This window comes from Anas platyrhynchos, chromosome 13 (genome assembly GCF_047663525.1).
Source record: "Anas platyrhynchos isolate ZD024472 breed Pekin duck chromosome 13, IASCAAS_PekinDuck_T2T, whole genome shotgun sequence".
Lineage (NCBI taxonomy): Eukaryota > Metazoa > Chordata > Aves > Anseriformes > Anatidae > Anas > Anas platyrhynchos.
Genome location: NC_092599.1, coordinates 16,221,982 through 16,244,325, shown reverse-complemented (window position 1 = coordinate 16,244,325; position 22,344 = coordinate 16,221,982). Strand labels below are relative to the sequence as shown.

General features: G+C 35.7%; 2 protein-coding genes across 5 annotated transcripts in view; one reads left to right on the top strand and one right to left on the bottom strand.

Annotated features, from left to right (window-relative positions):
* CENPP (centromere protein P) overlaps positions 1–22,344 on the top strand; it is a 150,428-nt gene that overhangs the window by 15,686 nt on the left and 112,398 nt on the right. The window lies entirely within an intron of this gene.
* Positions 1,562–13,681, bottom strand: OGN (osteoglycin). Its single transcript, XM_005025623.6, has 7 exons — positions 13,501–13,681; positions 12,606–12,858; positions 8,437–8,521; positions 6,293–6,451; positions 5,540–5,742; positions 4,899–4,994; positions 1,562–4,323 (listed from the first exon to the last, which is right to left on the bottom strand). The coding sequence occupies exons 2-7, from the start codon at positions 12,771–12,773 to the stop codon at positions 4,153–4,155; spliced, it is 882 nt and encodes a 293-aa protein (XP_005025680.1). The 5' UTR covers positions 12,774–12,858; positions 13,501–13,681; the 3' UTR covers positions 1,562–4,152.

Below are 22,344 nucleotides of genomic sequence, written 5' to 3'. Positions count from 1 at the left end.
TATTCCTCATTTTAAAACTCAGTACAAACATTTAAAAAATAGGAGATAGTATTTTAAGTTGTCACGTGTGTCTTAAGGAAGCAGTTCTAAAAATGGTTTGGTCAGTCTCTGAATGTAAAGGATAGTGGTATTTCATATAGAATGTATCTATGTCTTAAGTGAATGTATCTCCATACATATATTGTATACTACTGGTTTACATCAATGTTACAAATACTGTTCCTAAAGTTACTTTTTTAATTGACAAGGATAGTGATGAGAAAAGCAGACGAACTTGGGAGAATATGATTGAATATGGTCCTATGAAGATATTCTTAGGTTGCCTTATTTATGTCAGCATTAGTAATAATTTCATTTAGTAGAAGTAGAAGGCTTTCTGAAATGAGAGAATTAACAAAGGCATGGTGGATCAAATCTGACAGTTCCAAGTGTTCAAAGCTGGATGCTAAGGGTACTATATGCATTTGTAACAATATCCTGTGTTTAATTCAGTGAAAGTGGCTAGGAGTGGCTTTTAACATCTGCATAAAATAAACAAATAGTCTTACCCTGTAAATATTTGCACTTCAATAACAATATTAAACTTTGGATTTTTTTTCTTACTACCAGCTTGATAGACTTCAAGTATACATCCAGCTAACTGGAAACAGTATTGGAGAGAAGACTTTTTTTTTTTTTTTTTTTTTTTGGGGGGGTTACATTTATTATTAATTATTGAAAAGAAAATTACCCAGGCTATTAGGTAGAAATAGGCGGTGCTTCTAATAGTTTGGTCATAGCATAGTGTATTAAAAGCAGGAAAGGTGGATTTCTTCCCCCCTTTCTATTAGCTCTGGTACTTGAGAAGGAAGCAATAAAGTAGAAGTGAATGGATAATTCAGTAGTAATGGAGATGTGAGATGAATGACTATTGCAATTTGCAAAGTTGATCATCAAAAATAGCAGTTTTGTAGTGCGTTTTTGCAGTTAAAGAGAATAATTGTGGGACAAATAACTTGGATTAAGCAAAAAAGCTGCTTGTCATATATATTTGACAATAAGTAGGCTATTCTAGAGAGCAGGGGCAGCTTTAAGTAGGTTTGGATAGAACGATGTTCAGTTATAAACAAATTGGGCTCTACATTATACATTCCCTGCCTTTGAGCCTAAGCAGTTGTGGATTTTTACTGAAACAGGTTAGTCTGCAATATGCATGCTTCACACACATCAAGAAAAAGAGTTCAGTATACCTTTACTACCTTCTGCTGCTACTCCTGTCTTCTACTGCAGAAAAAAATCTACAAGGTAGTGCTTTAAATAAATTTTGAAGAGGTGATTGAAGTGTCCCAGAAGTCCTAGCTTATTGTGTTTTGTTTCCCCCTCCCCCCCCATGATAGTCATATAATATTACTTGTATGGCAGGTCTTGCTGCATTGCCACAATAAATATGTTTAGAAAATGGATTTACAGCTACAAATAATTTTCTGATCTAGGCACACCCATAGTCTGCTATGAGACTGCATAACTCAAGTATGTAGGCATTGTTGGAAGAGCAGATTATTCAAGCTGATAAACAAGAAAAAAAAATTCAAGTTTTATTGGAAATACAGACTAGAAATAAGTGATGGGGAAAAAACAGTGTACATTCAGCTTGATATTAATACAGGTCACAAAAAGAGAAGGCTAAAAATCTTGCATAGTATAGCCCTTCTAACTTAAAACTTTTGATGTTTTCTCGTGCTGTGAATGGGGAAAAGTAAATTAAAATATATCAGATAATTTATTGTCTGTGTGGGGCTTTCAGAAGATACCAGTTGTCTACTTGTGGTGTGCTCACGAAATATTAAGAGCATTAAATTAGAATTCTTGTTGATGTCTAGTACCTTTTCAAAAATATATACAACAACCTACTGTAAAATTAATGATGTGGTAGTAGTAAGATCTTAGCATTTGTGTGTGCATGAATTACATAAATGTGCATACATGTGTTTATGCATATGTATGCACATGCTTGTTTTCACAGGGAAATAATAGGAATAATTTTGAAATGTATTGACTCCATTAATATTACAAAGAGCTTTATTTAGTAGTAATGACTTGTAATGAGAATAAGATCAGAGGCACTACTTAGGCTTCTAACTTGTGTTTACTTCATCTTATCAAATGGGGATGAGAGAATTGCTGGCTTTTATTTTTTTCCTGGTCTAAATTTGGATTGAAAATGGAATGTATTTTGATATGCTTTGGGGCTGTTTATCTTTTTGCTGAACACCTGGAAATATCAAAATTGTATGATTTAGATGGGAAAAATGAAAATCAAATGTTTTTCTTGCTGTAGGACTTCTTGTTCTCAGATGCAGTAAGACAATGGAATTTGTTGTTAAAATAATCTAAACTGGAAAATTGGGGATTGCTATGCCTTTTTTGAGTAATGGGTTCAGGGCAAAAATATACTTGTCTTGCTTTTCATATTTGTATACTCTTTTCAGAATGATGAACCCACAGCTGATTCCTGACATAGTCACTTAACCTTAAAAAGTGACTTACAGTTTCGTAGATCTCAACACTCTTAGTGACAGAGCATCAGTATGTTCAAAATTAAGTTTGAATTTATTAATAATTCCCCAGAGCACAAGCGCTAACAAATCAAGGCTTAGCTAAATAAGATAGACATAATTAATACAAAATACCTTAAAAAAATCAGTATTCTAGGTGGTATTAATACATCATGCATTTGGTGCTTAACTAGTTCTACGAATTAGATATCTACACTAGCTTCAAAGTTAGTATGAAGTTGATCCGGTAATAATACTAGCACTTGTTTGGCATTTGTTTATTTGAAGAGTTTAAGCCTGTGGTAGGTATTTGAGGGAAGAAACCAAGTTAGAAGAAATGTATTTTTGTGTAATTAGAAACCCTGTGTTCTGAAAGACATTATGTCCAGTTTTAGTAAATGGATTGAGGTCTGCACACGTAGTTTTCTCTTTTCAATTGATTGTTATAAAGTTCTTGAGTGAAATGATGCTAGTTTCATTTGCTCAGGGTTAGCACTATTTTTAGATCAGTGATAGAATCAGCTTTTCTTTTTGAAGATTTAATGTGATTTTTGTCTAATGAGTGAATGTGTTTCTGTACAAAGGTATTTCTGTTTCTTTGTACTGACTGCTAGTTGAAATCTTGCTCGTTTAGAGGTAAAAAGCATTAATTCAGCTTTGCTGTTAATTATATGTCACATTTCCTGTCAAGAAAAAGCGGTGAACAAGGCTCAGTTTATATCATGCCTTAATAACAAAGGTACTCTGTCATACCATGCTGTATGCTGAGCATTGTATTTAAATGGGAAGATAAAGTTGACTCATATGACTACAGCTGAACAAGATGTGTGTGTGTATATATATTATATTTCCATCAAAAATGTGTAAAAATATTTATATGTAGTATATACAATTGAATGCGTATATACGTATACATTCAATTGTAATATATATCTATAACTGTATTTAGATTATTTTTTAAAGAAAAATACTAAAGGAACATTTGACACATTTGAATGTTCTGCTTGCCTTGTTGCTAGGTACACTAAGCCTAGATAAGAATTTTTCTCATTTTCCACTAATGAAGTTTTCAAGGAAGTTTTAATAAAGTTAAACATTGTTAAGTTCTGTGTCTAAACATAACTTTCTTTCATATGCAACTTCATTCCATGCACTTTTGAAGGTCAGCTGAAAAAGCTTAATTTCAGATCAAAGCGAGTATGATTGGAATTAAAATTTATTTTTCCTCTGTAGCTTGCTTGAAGAATGTTTGTGTTTATCTGAAAGCAAAATGTGGTGATTGTCCTGGAAATTGATAAAGAATGTGAAAAAGCAGTTTCATGATTTTCCCTACATGTAAAGAATAAGTAGTGAATTAGAAGTTGAAACCATATGCATATGTACACACATTTTTATGCTTTCATCAACAAAATCTGAAAGCATGGGTGGCATTGTAACTCCTAAATTAAGTGGATGTTTTGAAATAGTTATTTTAGAGGAGAACTCAATTTCAACACAGGAAAAAGTTCAGGGTATGCAGGGAAAACTGCATTAGCAAAAGAGAGGATATAAACAGGAATAAGAATGATCTTCTGTTACCATGCTTGAATTTTGGCATGTATAATTATGTAAGTAGTGACTAGTAGTATGTCCCTACAGGCAATGTTCTCAAGCAGGAAAAAGCATTAACGTGCTTTGCCAGGAGGATCGGATTGCCTTCCATCCGTATCTCATCCATACGCGTGCGGATGTAACGTGTGTTGTTCGACTTGCAGAATGTGTCGTCAGTGATTGTAGTAATGTTGTTGTACTGCAAAACAAAACAAATTTTCATTGTTAAGTAAATACACATGAACACACGCATACACAGACGTAAGTTAGAGAATTGCCAAACTGTAATATTATTATTATCCCCACTCATTTTATTGTCACTGGGATTGTGTTAAAGATAGGTAGGAATCAAGCCTCTTCAAACCAATCAATGAACTGATAAACAATTTGAGGTTTGGAATGTATGGTTGACAAAAGATTGCTTTTTTTTTTTTTTTTTTTTTACCATTTCTTATTAGCTTTTGTACACCAAGTAAAAGAAATTTTTGCATGATAGTTAGCTAAGAGCTTCTGACAGTAAGGGTACTTAAATTTTGCTTTATTCTAGAGAATTATTTCAAGTCTTAACTACTTTCTCCTCCTGTGTATTAATGAGGATGTGCATGTTGAACACTGGTTGTGGCCAAACAAATGAGAGCTGAATCGTTTTATGTGGAGGAGCACTAGACAACTGTAGCACAACTGCAGTTTAAACTGTTTTAGAAGGAAATGGGGATTGGTTTGTGCAGCTAGGTCTTTTTATAATAAAAAGTTAAGGAAATAGTTCAGAAATACCTGAAGGTGAAGAATACGCAGACTCTCTGGTAAGTTCAGGGGAACAGACTCCAGTGCATTATGTCCCAAGTAGAGGTAGGCCAAATTTGTCAGCTTCTATTGGAAAGAAAGAGAGAATCATTGCTGATATTGCTTACTCTTGTGTCTGTTGTAAGCCATGTATATTTTTCTGATTGCAGAGAAAGCCTATAAAGTGATCTAACAGGAAATATTTTGCTGTGAATGTTGAATCCTATTGTACCAAGAAGGTCATAGGCCTTCTATGTGCTGGAAATTTCAGTGTTGGCATACTGGTTATAAAAACTGGACACCACTATAAATATATATCCTTGTTTAATAGCATTTATGTCATCCACAGACTTGTATTTGAGCCATTAGTTTTGAATCCACTATTCCTTCGTGTGTGAGAGAGAAAGGAAGTAGGTAGGATTATATCTTAAAGACAAGAATTTTTAGATGAACTACTACATGAGTGCGCCACTGTGCATAGGAGAATTATTCCAGAGTGCCTTAAAAACAAAAACCCTGAAAAGCTGCTTTCTCCTAGTTTGTTTCTTTGATCACAAAAACACAAGAAAATCCCAGTGACGGTATACTCCTTTTATTTACCTTGGTTGCCTAGTTTGTCATCTTTTACTTACTTTGAAAGCATTTGCTTTGATTCCTCTGCTCTTGATTCTGTTTTGGTTTGCATTAAATGTTGTTAGTTTGGGAGGTAGAACAGGAAGTTTTACAAGCCGATTTTCAGCAAGAGAAAGTTCTTCCAATAACAGAAGCTTTGCAAAGGCTCCGTCTTCAATTTCTTCTATCCTATTTCCACTAAAATCAATTCTTCTCAAAGTAGCTATACATAAAAGAAATAGAAATCTAAGTATCAAATTTATGGTTGCGTAGCATACTAAACATGCGTGGTTTTGTTAGATGTTACAATGACAATGGCTGCACTATCCTGTTAGTATTTATATTTGTAGATCACAAAATGTGAATTAAATCCACGCTTGGCTTTCCTCATTATTGAGACTATATATAGATACACACGTATGTGATCATTCCTGTTTGCATAGAGAAAACATGATTGTAGATCCTGGTAGAATTTGCAGTGTCATGGAGTGAAGTGGGTGGGAGAGATCTCTGGAGCACTGGAAAGAAATGTACACGGTCAGTTAAGACTGGGCAGGGGACGATCAAATTTGACTTTTAGCACCCTGTTGCTTGATTAAAATAGATACGTGGGCCAAAGCGGGTTATCCATATTGTCTTCACAGTTCCTCTTCTAGCACAAGCACTGAATTAAGTAATACACATTGCATAACCTAGCAAAATATAAAGTATATCTTATTTTGGCATAATATTAAAGGACAACAACAAACACATTATTGTTACAAATTACTTACTAATGTCAGCAAAATCTGAGACTGCTATCCTTTTTATTTTATTAAATCGTGCGTATAGGTACGCTGTTTCCTTTGGCAGTGGGGGTACAGCTTCAATATCTATTTCCTCGCAGTACACTGATCCACTTAAACACACACAGAGCAGACAAGTAGGTAAATCTGAAAGCAAATTATTTTGAGTAGACAGTTAAAAGTTATTCAACTAATATTCAACTAATATTCAAAACAATTTTTTTCTGGTATCTTTACTTCTGGTAACATTTTTTTTCCTGGTATCTTTACTTCTGGTATCTTCTATAGAGATTTCCCCTCTATTAAATTTTTAGTTGTTCTACCAGCAGCAAGTTCCACAGAGATTTAATACCATGATTTTTTTGTCTGTTTTTGTATTCTTTCTGCGTAATTTCCCTGTGTTATATTCTCTGTTCTTAACTGAGCTTGTCTTGGAATGCTATTAATCCATATTATTTCATTTTTTAAGTGTAGAGCATTGTGAATTTGACTGCAATGCTTTGGCCATGTTAAATGTAATCTTTAGAACCATTGCTTTCAAAAGAGAAAGTCATGCAGAAGAAATATCTGGAAGTGCCCACGTTTGATATTACAATTGCACTGTAGTATTTCTGGCGGGGTCATGTATACTCTGTGTTACTCCTAGCTACTATTTTTTCTAATCCTCTTTATAAAAACTCTAGTGGTGGTGATTATATAATTGCTTTAGGCAATCTGTTACTGCATTTTTGTATAGCTATAATTTTAAATAATGAGAGAAACTCTATCTCCTTTAATACAGTTTAAGTCTATTATGGCTTGTCCTATCTGTCATAAATGTTAATAAACTATTATTCATTTCTTATTTGTGCTAATTCTTTATGACAGGAATATTCGGATACATATAACAAATACAGCTTTGAATCCAGTTTTGTTACCATTGTTACCTATATACTGCAAAATTTTGGTTGGCTTCCAATTTGGTCTGTAGCAAAGAGTAGTTTTGTGCTGCTAGGTAGTCTGTTAAAACTGCATAGCGCAAAAGGATCTTCCCCAACCTGAAGAGTTACTGAAATAGCAAATACTGAGCCAAACCAGTGTATGTACTAGAGCACTTTTTTTTTCTCCTTCTCACAAAGGAACTGCAGAAAATGGGATTGACATTTGGAGCTTTAACTTGAGTTCCACCCAGTTTGCTTTTTTTTATTTTTTTATTTGGTTTGTCATCTTCTGTCTGGGGGGGGGGGGGGGGAGAGTGTGGAAAAAAAATGGTATCACTATGTAAAATGCAGCAGTTTCTATGTTTGTCTGACTAGAAACTGGGGTTTTCCCAGATTTGTTCCTGTTTTGATGCAGTCTTGTTGAAAAGATGCTATTTGGCAATAGCTAATCCCTATGATTAAAACTTCAGTGCAGACTGACACTGCAGTGGTCTTGCTGAATCATCTGTGATATCCCAGATAGACCCAAAATGTTTCTCTCTTTTCTGTGCTGTGTTTGTCAGAAAACAGCTTTTTCTTTTTACATGTAAAAATCATCATGGCTCATTAGGAGACAATACACCTCAGAGCTAGTAGGAAGAATGTTCCTGACATATTTTAACTGTTTTTGTCCTAGGAATCATATTATGCCCAAATTCATTTACATTTCAATTCAATTTCAATTTTTTTCTGGATGTTTTACATGTTAACAGAATCAAAAAATCAATAATGTATAAAATGTTGACTTCCACAGTCATCAGATGTGCATTGTGAGAACAGAAGTTTCTTCAAGTTAAGCTATTTAACTTAAATATATTTCATTGCAAGCTGGGGAAACTGCGGACTATGTTGAGGTATATATTTTCCTTTTCTTGCTTGTACTGCCTAGCTTATTTAATATGGGTACGTCTCTACAGCAAATACAAACGGGTAAGTCTAGAGAGATTCTTATAGGCTGTGTTGTATATTCAGTGTTTACCTGAAGATACTTCGATTTATTAACCTGTCCTCTCAGAGGCAAAAGTTTAGAAGACTTTCCATAGGAGATATGAAAGATGTTAATAGATAAAAATGTTATTTCTGTATCCCTTGTTGTCCTCTGTATATTCAATTTTTATATTCAAAGCCTTTTGTAGAGTTTGCATGTTACAGTATCCATATCCATTTACTTACTTGTATCCTTTGTTGGTTTTACACTGCGTTCGCTGTCATCCCCTTGCAGTCTTAGGGCAGTGTCAAGAGAAACGTTTGTTGCATCCTTTGTGTGAGAGCAAATGGTATTTTAAAAAACAATAAGCACAGTATTACAAGAGTCTTAAATAGTACATCTTTTCAAATGAGCTTCCTACATCTTCTCGTGACATTTAATTTTTATATTCATCTTACACACTGGATGACTAAGATGATATATTATCCCTTTTGTATGTGAGCTCTGCGGTTTGAAAGGCAAAAAGGGAAGATGTTGCTGCTACTGTTCTTTGGATAAGACCACTAACCATAAGGGGGCATGGGAGGGTAGAAAATACCAACTGTGATGGGGAAGGAATACATAAGCAATGAGTGTCTACAAAAACCTGCACTTTTGAAGACAGAGTATTTTGCAGAAGGCATAATGCAAAATTTGAAAGGATTCTTATGACTATAATTTAAATTATTTCTGTTCAAAAAAAAAAAAAAAGAATCCCAATGTTTCCTTGCATTTGAAATTGTCTGAAATACCCCATGGAGATATTTATTAAACTTTTCAGTTGCACGGAAACTTATTTTATAAACATGTTCATTTCAGGTGTTGGCTGAAGTTTTGCAGTACGTGTTCATTAAATCTCTGTTAAACCTGAACTGCTAACAGATAGTCTTTAGTGATGCAGGAAATTATAGGTTTTCATTGAATATGATTGGGATTTTAATTACATGCTATTTCCCTTTACAGCAAGTCATACTATGGCTTGCACATATTAAAGTTTGGAGGGCCTGTTAGGTTGACCGTAGCAGTTGTGTTTAGCTAGCATCATTTGTTGTCTGTTTTGATGGGTCGTATTTGCAGGACAGAGTAAGACAATGTGCTTCTCACTCTACTTGGCTACCAGCAACACATGGGGAGAACTACATCAACAGGTGTGTAGAACATTTTTCTTTAAACATGCTTAATGATCAGGATCTTGGCCTGAGTACAGTAACTGAAGAGAGCTTCTCTGGTTGCTCACAAGAGAAACATTTTTTTATTTCCTCATTCAGGCATGTAGCATATTCTTCATCTACTACAGCAATGTGAAAGTAACACTGTTGGTTTACTTCTGGTACCAACTTTGCTTTATTTATTAGTGGGAATTTTTGTATTTAGCAATATAAAACCATTGAGCTTTAGAAACAAGTATCTTGGCCAGCCTCTGTCATTTTGACCCTTTTTTAGCCTGTGAATCATCCATCACTTGGCTTGCCCCTGCGTCTGTCTATCCAGGCTATGACCCTTTTTTTTTTTTTTGTAATGTTTGGGAGAGGTTGGTTTGTTATAGCAGAACATTTCTCCACAGGTTAGAATGCTGATGACAGTTCAGCAGCTTCTGTGTAGGGTAAAAGATCTGCAGTATTTGGTGTAGAGAAGTTGGAGTGTAAGCTGAAAAGTTAGAAGACTCAAACAGCAAATCTTTAAAAATGTTTAGTTTGCACAGTTCTGTCGATTAGGCATGTAAAAACATGATTCTGACAGAAGTATTGATGCCAGTAGAGACTTTGGTATAGATGCAGAACAATTGCACTTTTATTGTAGTGTGCTTGGCTCACAAGGGATGCTTTTAATATGCTTTAATATGCTTATGTGAAAAGTGTTTGCTGACGTAGCATATGTACCAGCTGTAGGTTTCTAATACAGTATCCTACTTGAGGTGTGATCCGAGAACAAGTATGCATGCGAGTTCTTTACAGGATACAGCACACAACTAGTTTCTGAAAGCAGGAAATGTCAACAAAAGAATAAAACTGGTTATTTACACAATACTGTTAAATACACAAACAATATATTCCCAGGCTCCCAGATAAAAGTAGAAATAACCAGTATATTGGCAGTATTTCCTGGTCGGCTATAGAAATTCCTAGCCATGGAATACTGGTGCAAAAGATTGGTTGGATTATAACTGCAGGAATTTTGTTACTGCCATATATAGGGTATACATTGAAGAAACATTGACCTGCTTACATACTTAAATTCCACCTGCCTCTTGCACTTGACTCTGCAAACATGAGTTCCTCATACAAAACCAGGTTACAATTTGATATCTGAACACTTTAAATATCTTTAAAACTTTGGCAAAGTAAATGAATGATTCATCCTGATAATACACAAGGGTGTTCTATAAAGCTGAATGTTTATATTCAATGGAATAATTGAGTCCAGACACATGATGGTGTCTAACTGGATAGTTCTTCCTGTTGTAGAAATCAAGATTGCATGATTTTAAATTTCTAGTATTTTAGAAAAATTCCAGTTCCTTTTTTTTTTTTTTTTTTTGATTGAGAACACAGTAAGGAGTTAACTGTGTCATGTTTTTCTGACTGGGCATGTTTGAAGAAACTGTTGGCACGTATTTCAGTTACAGTTAATGCTTTAAATATTCTGGAAGCTACGATTTCTATTGTAAGTGAATAGAAGACTTGCTTGCATATCCAGTGATTTTAAATTGGGAACCTTGGAACTTGTATAGATGTATTTGTTGCACATAAGGAACTAATTTATTATTTTGCAATGAAAACACGTCACTGGAGGACCAACCCGATGGAAATAATGACCGATTGCATTCCTGGAATTACCCTAAGCAGAACTGTTGGCCTTCAGTAGACCTCCAGTGTATATTGCTGCCAGCACAGACGTTGATTGGTTTGTGGCATATCTGCTGGCACTATTTCCTTATGGGTATACAGTATATTCCTCAGTCGTCTTTTTTGCTAAAATAGTAGCGTATTCCTATTAAAATGATTTTAGAAGCAAATGTCATTTGATGCTGTGCCTAGCTTGTTAAAATTGATGTAAAATTTGCTTATTGATTAGATAGTCACCCATTTGTTGAGTCATTTAAAATGGTCTCTTTATCAGAGGTTTATGAAACATGTTACTGTGTCACTGTTGCTGATGTCAGATTCAGAAATTAATTAGGAATTTTTACTATAAATATTGAGCTGCCATTTTTAGTCTAATATTAGAAAGCTATAATTAAATGGAATTTGAAAAATAGTAAAAGTATATGCAGAAATGATTTCTCTATAGATGTACTGGAATTTATTACTTATAACAATTACCTTCTGTTCTCCCCTTTTATTTGTTTATCATGTTATTGTAACAAGTACAGTTAATATTGATAAAAACTACCTTGAAGCTATTAATATCCAGATCTGGTAGTTACCACTTTGTTTAGAAATGTCATTTTCCTTTGCAGCTAGTTTTAGGACAATCATTGTTAGCTTTTTTCCTACCCCTCTGATAAAGTGTTGTATCTTGTTCTTGTTCTGTGCATTTCTTAGGTCCTGTCAGAGCCACTCTGAACAGAAGGATGAGGGTTTTCACTGTGCCTTTCTGCTGAGGCTGTTGTACTTCATTTAACTCATCTCTATTTTTGTGTCTTGTGTTTAAATTAACAAGCATGTATGTGGAGCACATAGCTAAACAGTTCAGAATTGACCATTTGGGGGTGCTGATGAGTGCCCTAACACATTTTTATTGCAGAGTTTAAGAGTCTGAAAGTGTTAACACTATATGCAACTACAACAGGACTGGACATTCTGTAGTAGCTTAGGACTGCTAAACTGTCAAGTAGCAAAAATACCAGGGGAAAAAAAGGGCAAAAAAAACCAAACAAACCAACCACCAAGTAATCGTTTGAATCAAAGGAAAACTGATTTATAATGACAGGTTACATACAATAAAAAGCACTGTTTCAAGTGTGTTTTTTTTTTTTTTTTAATAAAAAATAACAACAACCACACAACTAAATAAAATCACCCTCCTTGCTTTTAATTTAAACTTATTTTGTTAATACATTACTCAAACTGTTTAGCTAGCGTGCTAGTACATACGCTTCATGAAACTTGAAAATAGTAGGTACATAACTACAGCAGGGTTTAAAATGCTACATTCTTACTTGCAAAAGCAAGTCTTATGAGGGTTTCTCAAATTGTAGCAAGGGTAGTATTTTTGTGGTTTTAATTGGAGTGCATTTCCCTTATATCTGAAACTATTGTATGTTTTGCCATTATTGTAAGACTTCTCCATAAAACTTGCATACATGCATGTTACACCTTATTCATTCATATAATGCTTAGCAATTAAAATATTAAACTGATAAGATAAATACCTTTTTTATATCCTTGGACTGTATTTCATAATCTTGGTGGATCAGGCTTCCCATGGTAACATCTGTATCATAGTCATAAAACTTGAATGGTTCTTGCTGTATAGGTGGTGCTGACTTCACCAAAGGTACAAACACAAACAGAAAAAAAGCAGGCTGCAAAGTCTTCATTTTCTCACAGAACAGTGTATCTGGCTTGCACAGAGCTGATGAAGATCTGCTAGTGTGTTGACTATGGAGAATACTTTCTTTGTGACTGGAAATGAAAATGCAATCCGTCAAAACAATATTTAAAGCCTAGAGAACTAGTTGGCAGGGGTTTCTAACGCATAAGGAACATGGAACAACTTTTAACTCTTGGTATTCTTTAATTAGACTCCAGTATTATAAAAACTGTTCTTAACGTGAAGAGAAACTAGGAAATAACAAACAGCCTTTTCCAACTGGTAAGGGAAAATATTATCTTAATTCCATTTGCTTGTTTCCCAGAGTAGTGCTTTTGGTAACGTCAGGAGGATTTTGTAAAGCAGTTTACAAAACACTTGGCACGTACGAACCTGAATCAATCAAACCAAGAGAGGTTTTTCCCTGCTGTCAAGATATTGATATTTGTTATAAGGCATTTAGGTTTGAAAATCATTCTCTCATTGCTCTTGCCTTTACATGTGAAAGTAAATTGCACAACATAACTTTACACACACACCACAGAGTACACAACTGGGGTTTGTTTGGAGGCTACAAACTTAATTTAAAAGCATTTTAAATACATATGCAATACTCCTTAAAATTAAATATTTGCACAGCATATTTTCCTGCTTGTTGTAATTGAGTGCTTTTCTTAAGCATTAGGTTAGTATACTTTAAGTTAATATTCTTTTAGGAAAAAATGTCCACCTACCGTTTTAGTAGATTCCAAGTTCTGTGATTGTGTCCTAAAACCAGATATTCTTATGTATATGTTAACCCAAAGTAGACTGATAAAAAAGTAAAGTTATGAAATACATATGCTGCAATGAATACTTCTTCCAGGATTGACAGTCTTAAAAGTGCTTTCCATGGGGTAAAAAATGCTTTGCCAGCATTCTGTCCCTAGGGTAAGAGGTAATATCCTGGAGCAGGGGGTTGTACTTTGAATAACATTTGTAAATGTTAAATCTGTCTAGTTCATCCCACTTGCTAAAGTGTTGGTTTTCTGCTATGTGGTGATTTACTCTTTATAATTGTTAAGGCTTTTTCTCCAAATCAAATATTAATTGTGCAAACTAGAGGTCTCTAACAAGGCATGTGTTACCCATTTTGTTTAATGGTTTAGCTAAGAGACAAAGCAGCTGCTTTCTGACTGAGACAGAGGTACAGCCAAAACATATGTATAATGTATTAGTCACATTTTTATGACTGATAAAATGTTTCAGTACAACTTGTATATGTTTAGAGAAGTTTCACCTAGGTAAGAAGTGGAAACTGTTCTGTGTGAAGGGTTCTGGAAACAAAAAAATACTTTTTAGAGTTTGGAGGCAGGGTGGGGGATGTGTTGAGATTTTCAGACGAGTAATCCATATCTACATTCTTAACTAAAAGACTTATTACAGAATTTATTTAGAAATTGTTTCATAATAAATACTTGTTTCAAGTGAAGTTCTGTTTCAGTTCTATAGATAGCTTAGTAAATACCATCCAGGTGTAGAATTTTCCTATGAAGTAGAAGCAGTGGTATTCTAGATTTCTAATGCATTTCTTCCTCCCCCATCCTTTTCCTTATTATGTATTTTTGGCAGTCTGTATAAATGGGAGCCAGATGACCAACTTGTAAGTTTACGAAGTAGCTTTTCTAAGTGTTTAAAAAATGTGTAGCAATAAAACTTATCAGGGGGATATTCAGATTAATATTTTAATGACTTTATTTAAATATATATATATATATGTATATATGATAGCGCTATCAGCTAGATAATGTTGGAGATAAACAGTAGACCTATTTGGATAGATTTTCTTGGAAGTTCTGTCTTGTTTAAAACCAGATGTTGTTAGTAAATATGGAAATTGTAGATTGGCAATAGCCATTTGCTGTCTAAACTTTTTTCCAGTTTATAATCACTTGCAATTTTCTGAACTTATTAGGCTTTTATTAAAAAAAAAAAAAAGTTTTAGTTCATATGCAGTTTAAACAATGTTGTAGTTAGGACTTGCAGCTTGCTCTAGAATAATGGTTTGGTTGTAAGCATATAACTAAAAATATAAAGGGAACAATGTCAGTAATAATGGAAATTGGACTCTGAATCATTCTGATTGCTGTTCAGGTAGAACAGTAAGAAAACCAAAAGTTTTGAGGTTTTATGGCTAGGATAATAATATGTTTTCCACTGCATTATGTAGGAACTTAGTTTAAAGGACTGCTACCTACCAGAAAAAGTAGATTCACTGGGGAAAAGGCAGAAAAGTTGCAACATATCAATTCCACCTTATCATCTCCCATGGTCTCATGCATATTTCAGGAGTAATAATAGCACCTCTTCTTTGCAGCTGATCTCTTTCCAACCAGCTGTTTCCCCTCCCCACCCCACTGAATATCCAGCCAGCATCTGGCTCTGGAAATCCTTTTTTTTTTTTTTTTTCCTCCAGTGTTTGCATGTAATCAAAGGGTAAATATTCTAAGGTGAAAATACTGAGTATTGAAACTGACAGCATGACATAACATTGGAACTGTATTTGTTTTATAAGTCCTGTGAAGCTTTCACAGTATGTATATGTGTATGCATATAATGTATATGGAATAGCCTATTTTTCCCCACATACTATTAAAAATAAGGGATGCTTACTAGATAACGAAAGCATTGAAAATGTGTTAATGCAAGAAAGCTCTTACCTGCTTGGATCTACAAGAGAAGAGGATGTATAATGTTTGAAGACTTCTGCAATAGTTTCTGCAGAAGAAATTTTCAAGTCTGTTAATCAGTATCAAAAGATTTCACAGGTACACATAACACAAAAAGTTGTGTAGTGTGCATACTCACTGTTCTGAGTATGTCAGGTAATTAGTTCATCTTGATGTCATCAAGGCTTACCTTACGGTAGATTTTTCTATCACTTTAAACTGGTAGTGGCAAATAAGGTAGTAGTCCTGTCCTGTAATTCATCTGCTTGTCATCCAATGTGCCAGGAAAAATAAGGTATCAACAACTAATTTCAGATAAAACCAAGTGGTTTTTTTTGTTGTTGTTGTTGCTATTATCTGTATTTATGTAACAAATACTCAGCATAAGGAAGTGGATGGCACAAGTGGCTGATAATAAGGAAGGATGGTAGTGCTGCTTTCAGCATCAGGGCTGCTTTGTTTTTGCTCAGAATGACTTGAAATGCTCCTAGAACTCAAATCATCTGAAATGAAAAATGTGGTCTGTGCATTAGCAATAGGGAAGCTACCAGGAAGTACTCACCCTGGCAAGCAGAGAATGCTTTTCAGACGTTTTCAACATGTAGATGTTTTACATATAGGTATCTATTTGGATCCTAGTTATAAGGATCTATACATTTAGAAGGTAATTTCTTTTCTGAAATGCTAAACGAGCTCTGTTATTGAATTGAGCTCCAGTTTTCCAAGATGGCCTTGAGAGATTATTTAAGGTATTGTTTCTGGTTAGTCAGGTGTGCCTTACTTATTTTTTTAACCTGTGCTATCTCATTTTCACAAACTGATTTACCCACAAAATACCTTCACTTCAAATGTCATGCACATAAAATGACTGCTTTTCTAATTGTAAAATGGAAACCTGGATGAAATTTGAATGGTAATAATGTCCCTACAGTTTTGTAAGGACATGAAATGTAGCTGGAAGTGTAAATGAAATATCACACATTTTTATTTATAGTGGAGGAGCGACAAGTCAGTCTAACAAGGAACACTCAATCTCTAGATTCTGCTTTTAGAAAAACTTAACTTTCTGGAAGAAGGGTTGCATACAGAGTAAGTGTAAAATTTGTTCCCCGGTGTTGCCCTGTATCAAAGAGAGAATGAAGATTAAAAGGCTTTCAGGACAGAAAAAGTGAGAAGCTGGGTAAGTATGGATGGCAGGAGGAAAGCAAACAAAGGTAGCTTTTCCAAACTGCAGGAGACATTGCTGATTGCATCTTCTCTGGCATCTTGGAAGCAATCTAGTATTTAGGAGTGTTTAATCTCAAACAAAGGTAAAGTAAAAAATAAAATAAAAAAAATAAAGCTGAAAATATCCCAGAGGAACAGAAGAAAGATTTTTGTTTTGCAGGCAGACAAAAGTGGGTTTTGCATGTCATTTGAACTGGCTGATTTTCAGTTCAGTCTATTTATCTTGTACTTGGAGTGGCCTCATATCTTATGACCTGCTCAGAGCTTCAGGCTGACTACTTTTTCTGCTCTTGCTTTTCCCCAAGGCAGATAAAAAAGAAACCAAAGTTTCCCTTAAAATCTAATCATTCAAGGGCATATGGTAAAAGCTGTCACAAACAGTTCTTACCCAGTGTATGTTGCCAGAGAAAATGACACCAAAGGGAGGGCAGTTCTCTTCATTTTTGGTAGCTTTCAGCAAAACGCAGTTCTCATACATGTTAGCGTGTTAAGTACCTTACTTTGCCATAATGATGTTTAGTAATTCTTTAATACTCAGTAGTTTAGTAAAAAAAAATGTTGGAAGAAAGCTTTTCTGTACTTCTTCCTGTTTAAAATGGAACCAGGAGCTGATTGCTGCTAATTCTCTGTGAGACACTTGTCTTGCTCCTGGTAAACCTCCGCAAGGTGCTGGAGAACTGAGCGTGCTGAAGAGCTGCATTCCAGAGGGGGAAGTCTTTGCCTTCTGTATGGCTGCTGGTTGAAAATGGCTTCGCCAGGGTGCCTGTAGCAGGGACCAGAACTGTGTAATGACTCTGGACTGTGTGATAGGAGGCGGGATACCAGGAAGAAGGAAAAATTAATAGATGGAAAACAAAAAAAGGGGCCTTATTGCTCAGGTACGTGGGTTAAGAGAGAGGGCTCTGAGGCAGCAGCAGTAGGGAGAGTGCCATTGGGTTGCTGTCAAGATACTCCTTATGAAATAAACCAAAGCTGAATTTACTTTTAAACACTCAGGTTTGTTCTATATTTAGGCAAAGATGTATTTTTACAGCTGCTTAAAGACCTTGGCTTTCATCATCTATCATAGTCTCTAAAGGACAATATTGGCAAGTTGTATAGTTTCCCATTTTTTACTGTTTTTAAGTGTTCTTGGAAGAACAAATTATGGATTATTGCTTAGATTCCTCATGACTAATGAACACTAGAAATCACATTGTTTTTTTAAAAAAAATGTCTCTTCTGTTGGATAGAAAGACACAGGAACAACGTAAGAAAGCTTCTAAAGACATCTCAGGGTTTATAGACCTAGATGCAATGCTAGATTTTCTTCTAGAAGTCTTTTTTTTTTTTTTTTCAACGTCCTACATGGAGCAAAAGCACTGATATTTCTTTGTATGTCTTTTATATGAAGTGTGATAAGCCATATGCTCTGGGTTGGAATAATTATAAGAGCCTCCAACAGAACAACTATGTGCCTTGACTGCTGTGTGTATATGTGCTATGGAACTGCCCTGTGACTCCTGTGTCCCTCTCTGCTCTTTGTTGAGGTCCTGACACACGAGTGTAAAATTAGTTGTAAAGCAGTTTGTGCTCATGCTGGGCTGCATTCATTCTGGGAACAAAGTGCTGGAGTATCCAGAAGGGAAGAAGCAGCCTCCTGGCTTCTTCTCAAGAAATGCACAGAAATTGGGTTGAAGGTATTGCTATAGAAGAGATATTGTGTAATATTTAGAAAGTATATTTCACTTCAGCATCCTGGGGGGATGGGGGAGGTTTTAGAGATGGTATTAAATCTGCAGTAAATGGCTATCATGTCTTAAAAAGAGAACTTGGAGTACTCTTAAAGATTCAGAATGACCAAAGAAGTATCAGAGATAAGAATTTATGCATAAACACATCCAGTGCTTTTATGAAAAGTTACAACGGTTTCCAAGGCTCAGTGAATTGGATTAGGTTAAGGTCACTGTCAGAGCAACCAGCTGCAACAGAGAAACGGTTGAAAAATGACCTAGTGATTGTACGAGCATCCTTCCATATGTTTCTTATTTATAATCAGAATTTTTTAAAGCTGAAGACACTACCTTTATTCCTTGCATTTCCATTTTTGGAAGAGAAACAGACTCCTTGTGTCAGTTACTGTGTCTTACATTAATAAAGCACATCTTAAAAATTGTGCACGATGGTAATCAGAAATCAAACTATTGTTAATAAATACAAATGATATCAAGAGTAACAGTACTGTCTGCTATTCACCCAGATCCATGGGTGAATATATTGAAGTTATTATCTCTTGAACTTTGCCTGTTTATCATCAGTTACATCCTGAATGAAAACCAATCTACTTTGATTTATTGAAATTGCTTAGAATTCCTTCCAGAATTGATGTGGCTTACTTATAACAATATAATTTGGTTAGAGCCATTGCTACATCTACAGGGACACTAGAGATGAGGCTCCAAGACTCAGTGCCCTGACACCTCTTTTTAGTTTTATGTTCCTGTCATGTGTTCCTTACCTTATTCATAGTACCTACTTTACTCTTTGTATTTAAGGTTAGTCTTCATGTTTATCTATTTTTGCTTTCTCATGTGCATTATAATAGGGGAAGGCTAGTTAATTTATTTTTTATTTGTGGATGCTGAATTTATGCAAAGAATTGGGATAGCACTGGAAAATTATTGAAATCCTGAAATTCTATTTTGGTGAATAATTTTTTAAAATAAAAAATGTATGTTTTTTTTTTTTTTTCAAGTAGGAAATTCCTATGTTTATTGCTTGCAATGATCAAGTTCAGAAACTAAGAAGGAAATTGATTCATATTGAAAGACTGGAATGTGAATATGTTCAAAGAAGTCAGAAAGCTTGAAATGCAAACCATCTGTTGGCTATAAAGGAGTTTTTGTCCATGTAATTTATCAGAATACTGAAGTAAATATCTGAAAAATTAAGGTTTATGAGCATGAAAATGCAAGAGCCAGAAAAAGATAAAACAAGTTCCTATTATTTTGAGACTAAAGGAAGAAATATAAATGGTTGGGTTAGACTATTGTTCTTTCTTTTTTATTTTGATTTTTCATAATAACTACATCTTGTGGCATATAGATGTAGTGAAGAAGTTATATTGTAATTTTGAGAACTTGAATTCTGTGAACTAAAGCCTAGTCATAACTGTTTTCCAGAAACCCATGAGGTTTTCCCTGTAGGGTTGTGTGGGTATCAAAACATTCTGCAAGGTTCTACTACTGCCTTGCTTATTCTTATGCACTATAGATACTGCTCATAATACTTAGCTTAAATTTCAAGAAGGTTCCATCTTTGTTTACAAAGATATGACTTGGAAGACACAGCTCTGAACAGTTTGTCCATGTTTATCAGTTATTGTTTTTCTGGCTATGTTTCTGCTGTTATTTTAATTAAATAGTGCATTTTTTGAAGTGAATCTTCTGATAAGCCCTACTTGCTGTAGGCTTGCTGTCATATCCCATAGGACTTCGAATTATGTGAACTTGATTCTTTCTAGACGTAACAAACCTGAACATGTATATACTCAGGGGTGCACCTGATGTGCTGCAGCTTTTAATGAATTTTAATCAGTGGCTAGTCTGAAGTGGCTAGTCTGAAGCAGACTGTGCTGTATGGTTCCAGTCCTTAGTTGCTAATGCAGAGACAGTGCTATAAGCCAGCTCAGGCTTTGTTCCATATTTACTGACTCTGCTGTAAATAAACTAATCAGACTCTTTGACACTTGTTAGGTTCAACTGTCACTGATAAAATAAGTAACGTTTTAATGTATGTTTAGTTCTTAGTTTAAGTTTATTCCCTACTGAAAAAAAGACCATATAATATTCTGAAAATAAACACCAGAGCAAGCACCAAGCAAATACATTTTGACACCAAAATGTGTATGTTTCTCTAGTGGGATAATTTGGCTTATACAGAGCTCCACACTCCTGTGGCTAGGCTGCTTTGTGTACCTGAATCAGTATGGGTGACTGCTACAGAGCACTGCAACATGCAGCATTGCAGACATGCTGTTCCCAAATTTAATGAACTTGCGTATGCCTTGGTATATAAACACAGTGCTTAAAGTGAATTAAAATTCAAGTATCACAGAATTTCTAGGTTGGAAGAGACCTCAAGATCATCGAGTCCAACCTCTGACCTACCACTAAGAGTCCTCCACTAAACCATATCCCTCAGCTCTACATCTAAACGTCTTTTAAAGACCTCCAGGGATGGTGACTCCACCACTTCCCTGGGCAGCCCGTTCCAATGTCTAACAACCCTTTCGGTAAAGAAGTTCTTTCTAACATCCACCCTAATACCCCCCTGGCGCAACTTTAGCCCATTCCCCCTCGTCCTGTCACCAGGCACGTGGGAGAACAGACCAACCCCCACCTCTCTACAGCCTCCTTTAAGGTATCTGTAAAGAGCAATAAGGTTGCCCCTGAGCCTCCTCTTCTCCAGGCTGAACAAGCCCAGCTCCCTCAGCCGCTCCTCGTAGGACTTGTTCTCCCGGCCCCTCACCAGCTTCGTCGCCCTTCTCTGGACCCACTCAAGCACCTCGATGTCCTTCTTGTAGCGAGGGGCCCAAAACTGAACACAGTACTCGAGGTGCGGCCTCACCAGCGCCGAGTACAGGGGGACGATCACCTCCCTAGCCCTGCTGGCCACACTGCTTCTGATACAAGCCAGGATGCCGTTGGCCTTCTTGGCCACCTGAGCACACTGCTGGCTCATATTCAGCTGACTGTCCACCATCACTCCCAGGTCCTTCTCTGCCTGGCAGCTCTCCAACCACTCATCTCCCAGCCTGTAGCTCTGCTTGGGGTTGTTGTGCCCTAGGTGCAGGACCCGGCACTTGGCCTTGTTGAACTTTATATAGTTGACCTCAGCCCATCGGTGCAGCCTATCCAGATCAAAGTAGGATCGAATCAAATATATTTCATATTGAGGATCAAGATCAAATATATTAAAAATGCAAATATATTAAGGCTTTAAGCATATAGCAGTAGTGAGGAGCAATGGAAGCATGCTAACCACAGTCAAAGACAGTGAGAATGTAGTGGGTATGTAGTTTGGACATGGAGTTCCAAACAAATTAGCGTACAGTGTCCTGTCTCCAAAAATAGCTGGAAGCAGGTACCCTGGGAAGACTGGGAATAAAACAAGCATATATCATTCTTCTCTACTCCCATTTACAAATATTCTTCCATGTGCCAACTATTTTCTGCTCAGCACTTCTGCATCTACTGTGCTTTCTGCCCAACAACCTGCAGTGAATCTCTTCCAAGAAACACAGTTACTTATCCAGTCTTCCCTTAAAACCACATGTGAAAGGGTTGCTGTGTTCACTGTGTTCTTAGGCACGCAGTTTAACGAGCTGACTACACATCGCCTGCAAACTTCTTTTCCTCTGCTTGGCTTATACCTGACTCATGCCAGCTTTCTTTAATACCTCCTTGCTCCTGCACTGGAGCAGTTGATCCCTGGACCCATGGTGTGTGTGCAACTCATAATCTTGTAAACATCTCTTTTATTTCCCCTTAGCCATCTCTTTTCTTAGCTGGCGAGTCCCAGCCAACTTAATATTGTTTATATAGAAACCATTCCTTACCTTTGGTGCCCTTACAATCTCTCTCTAATCCTCTGCTGATTATG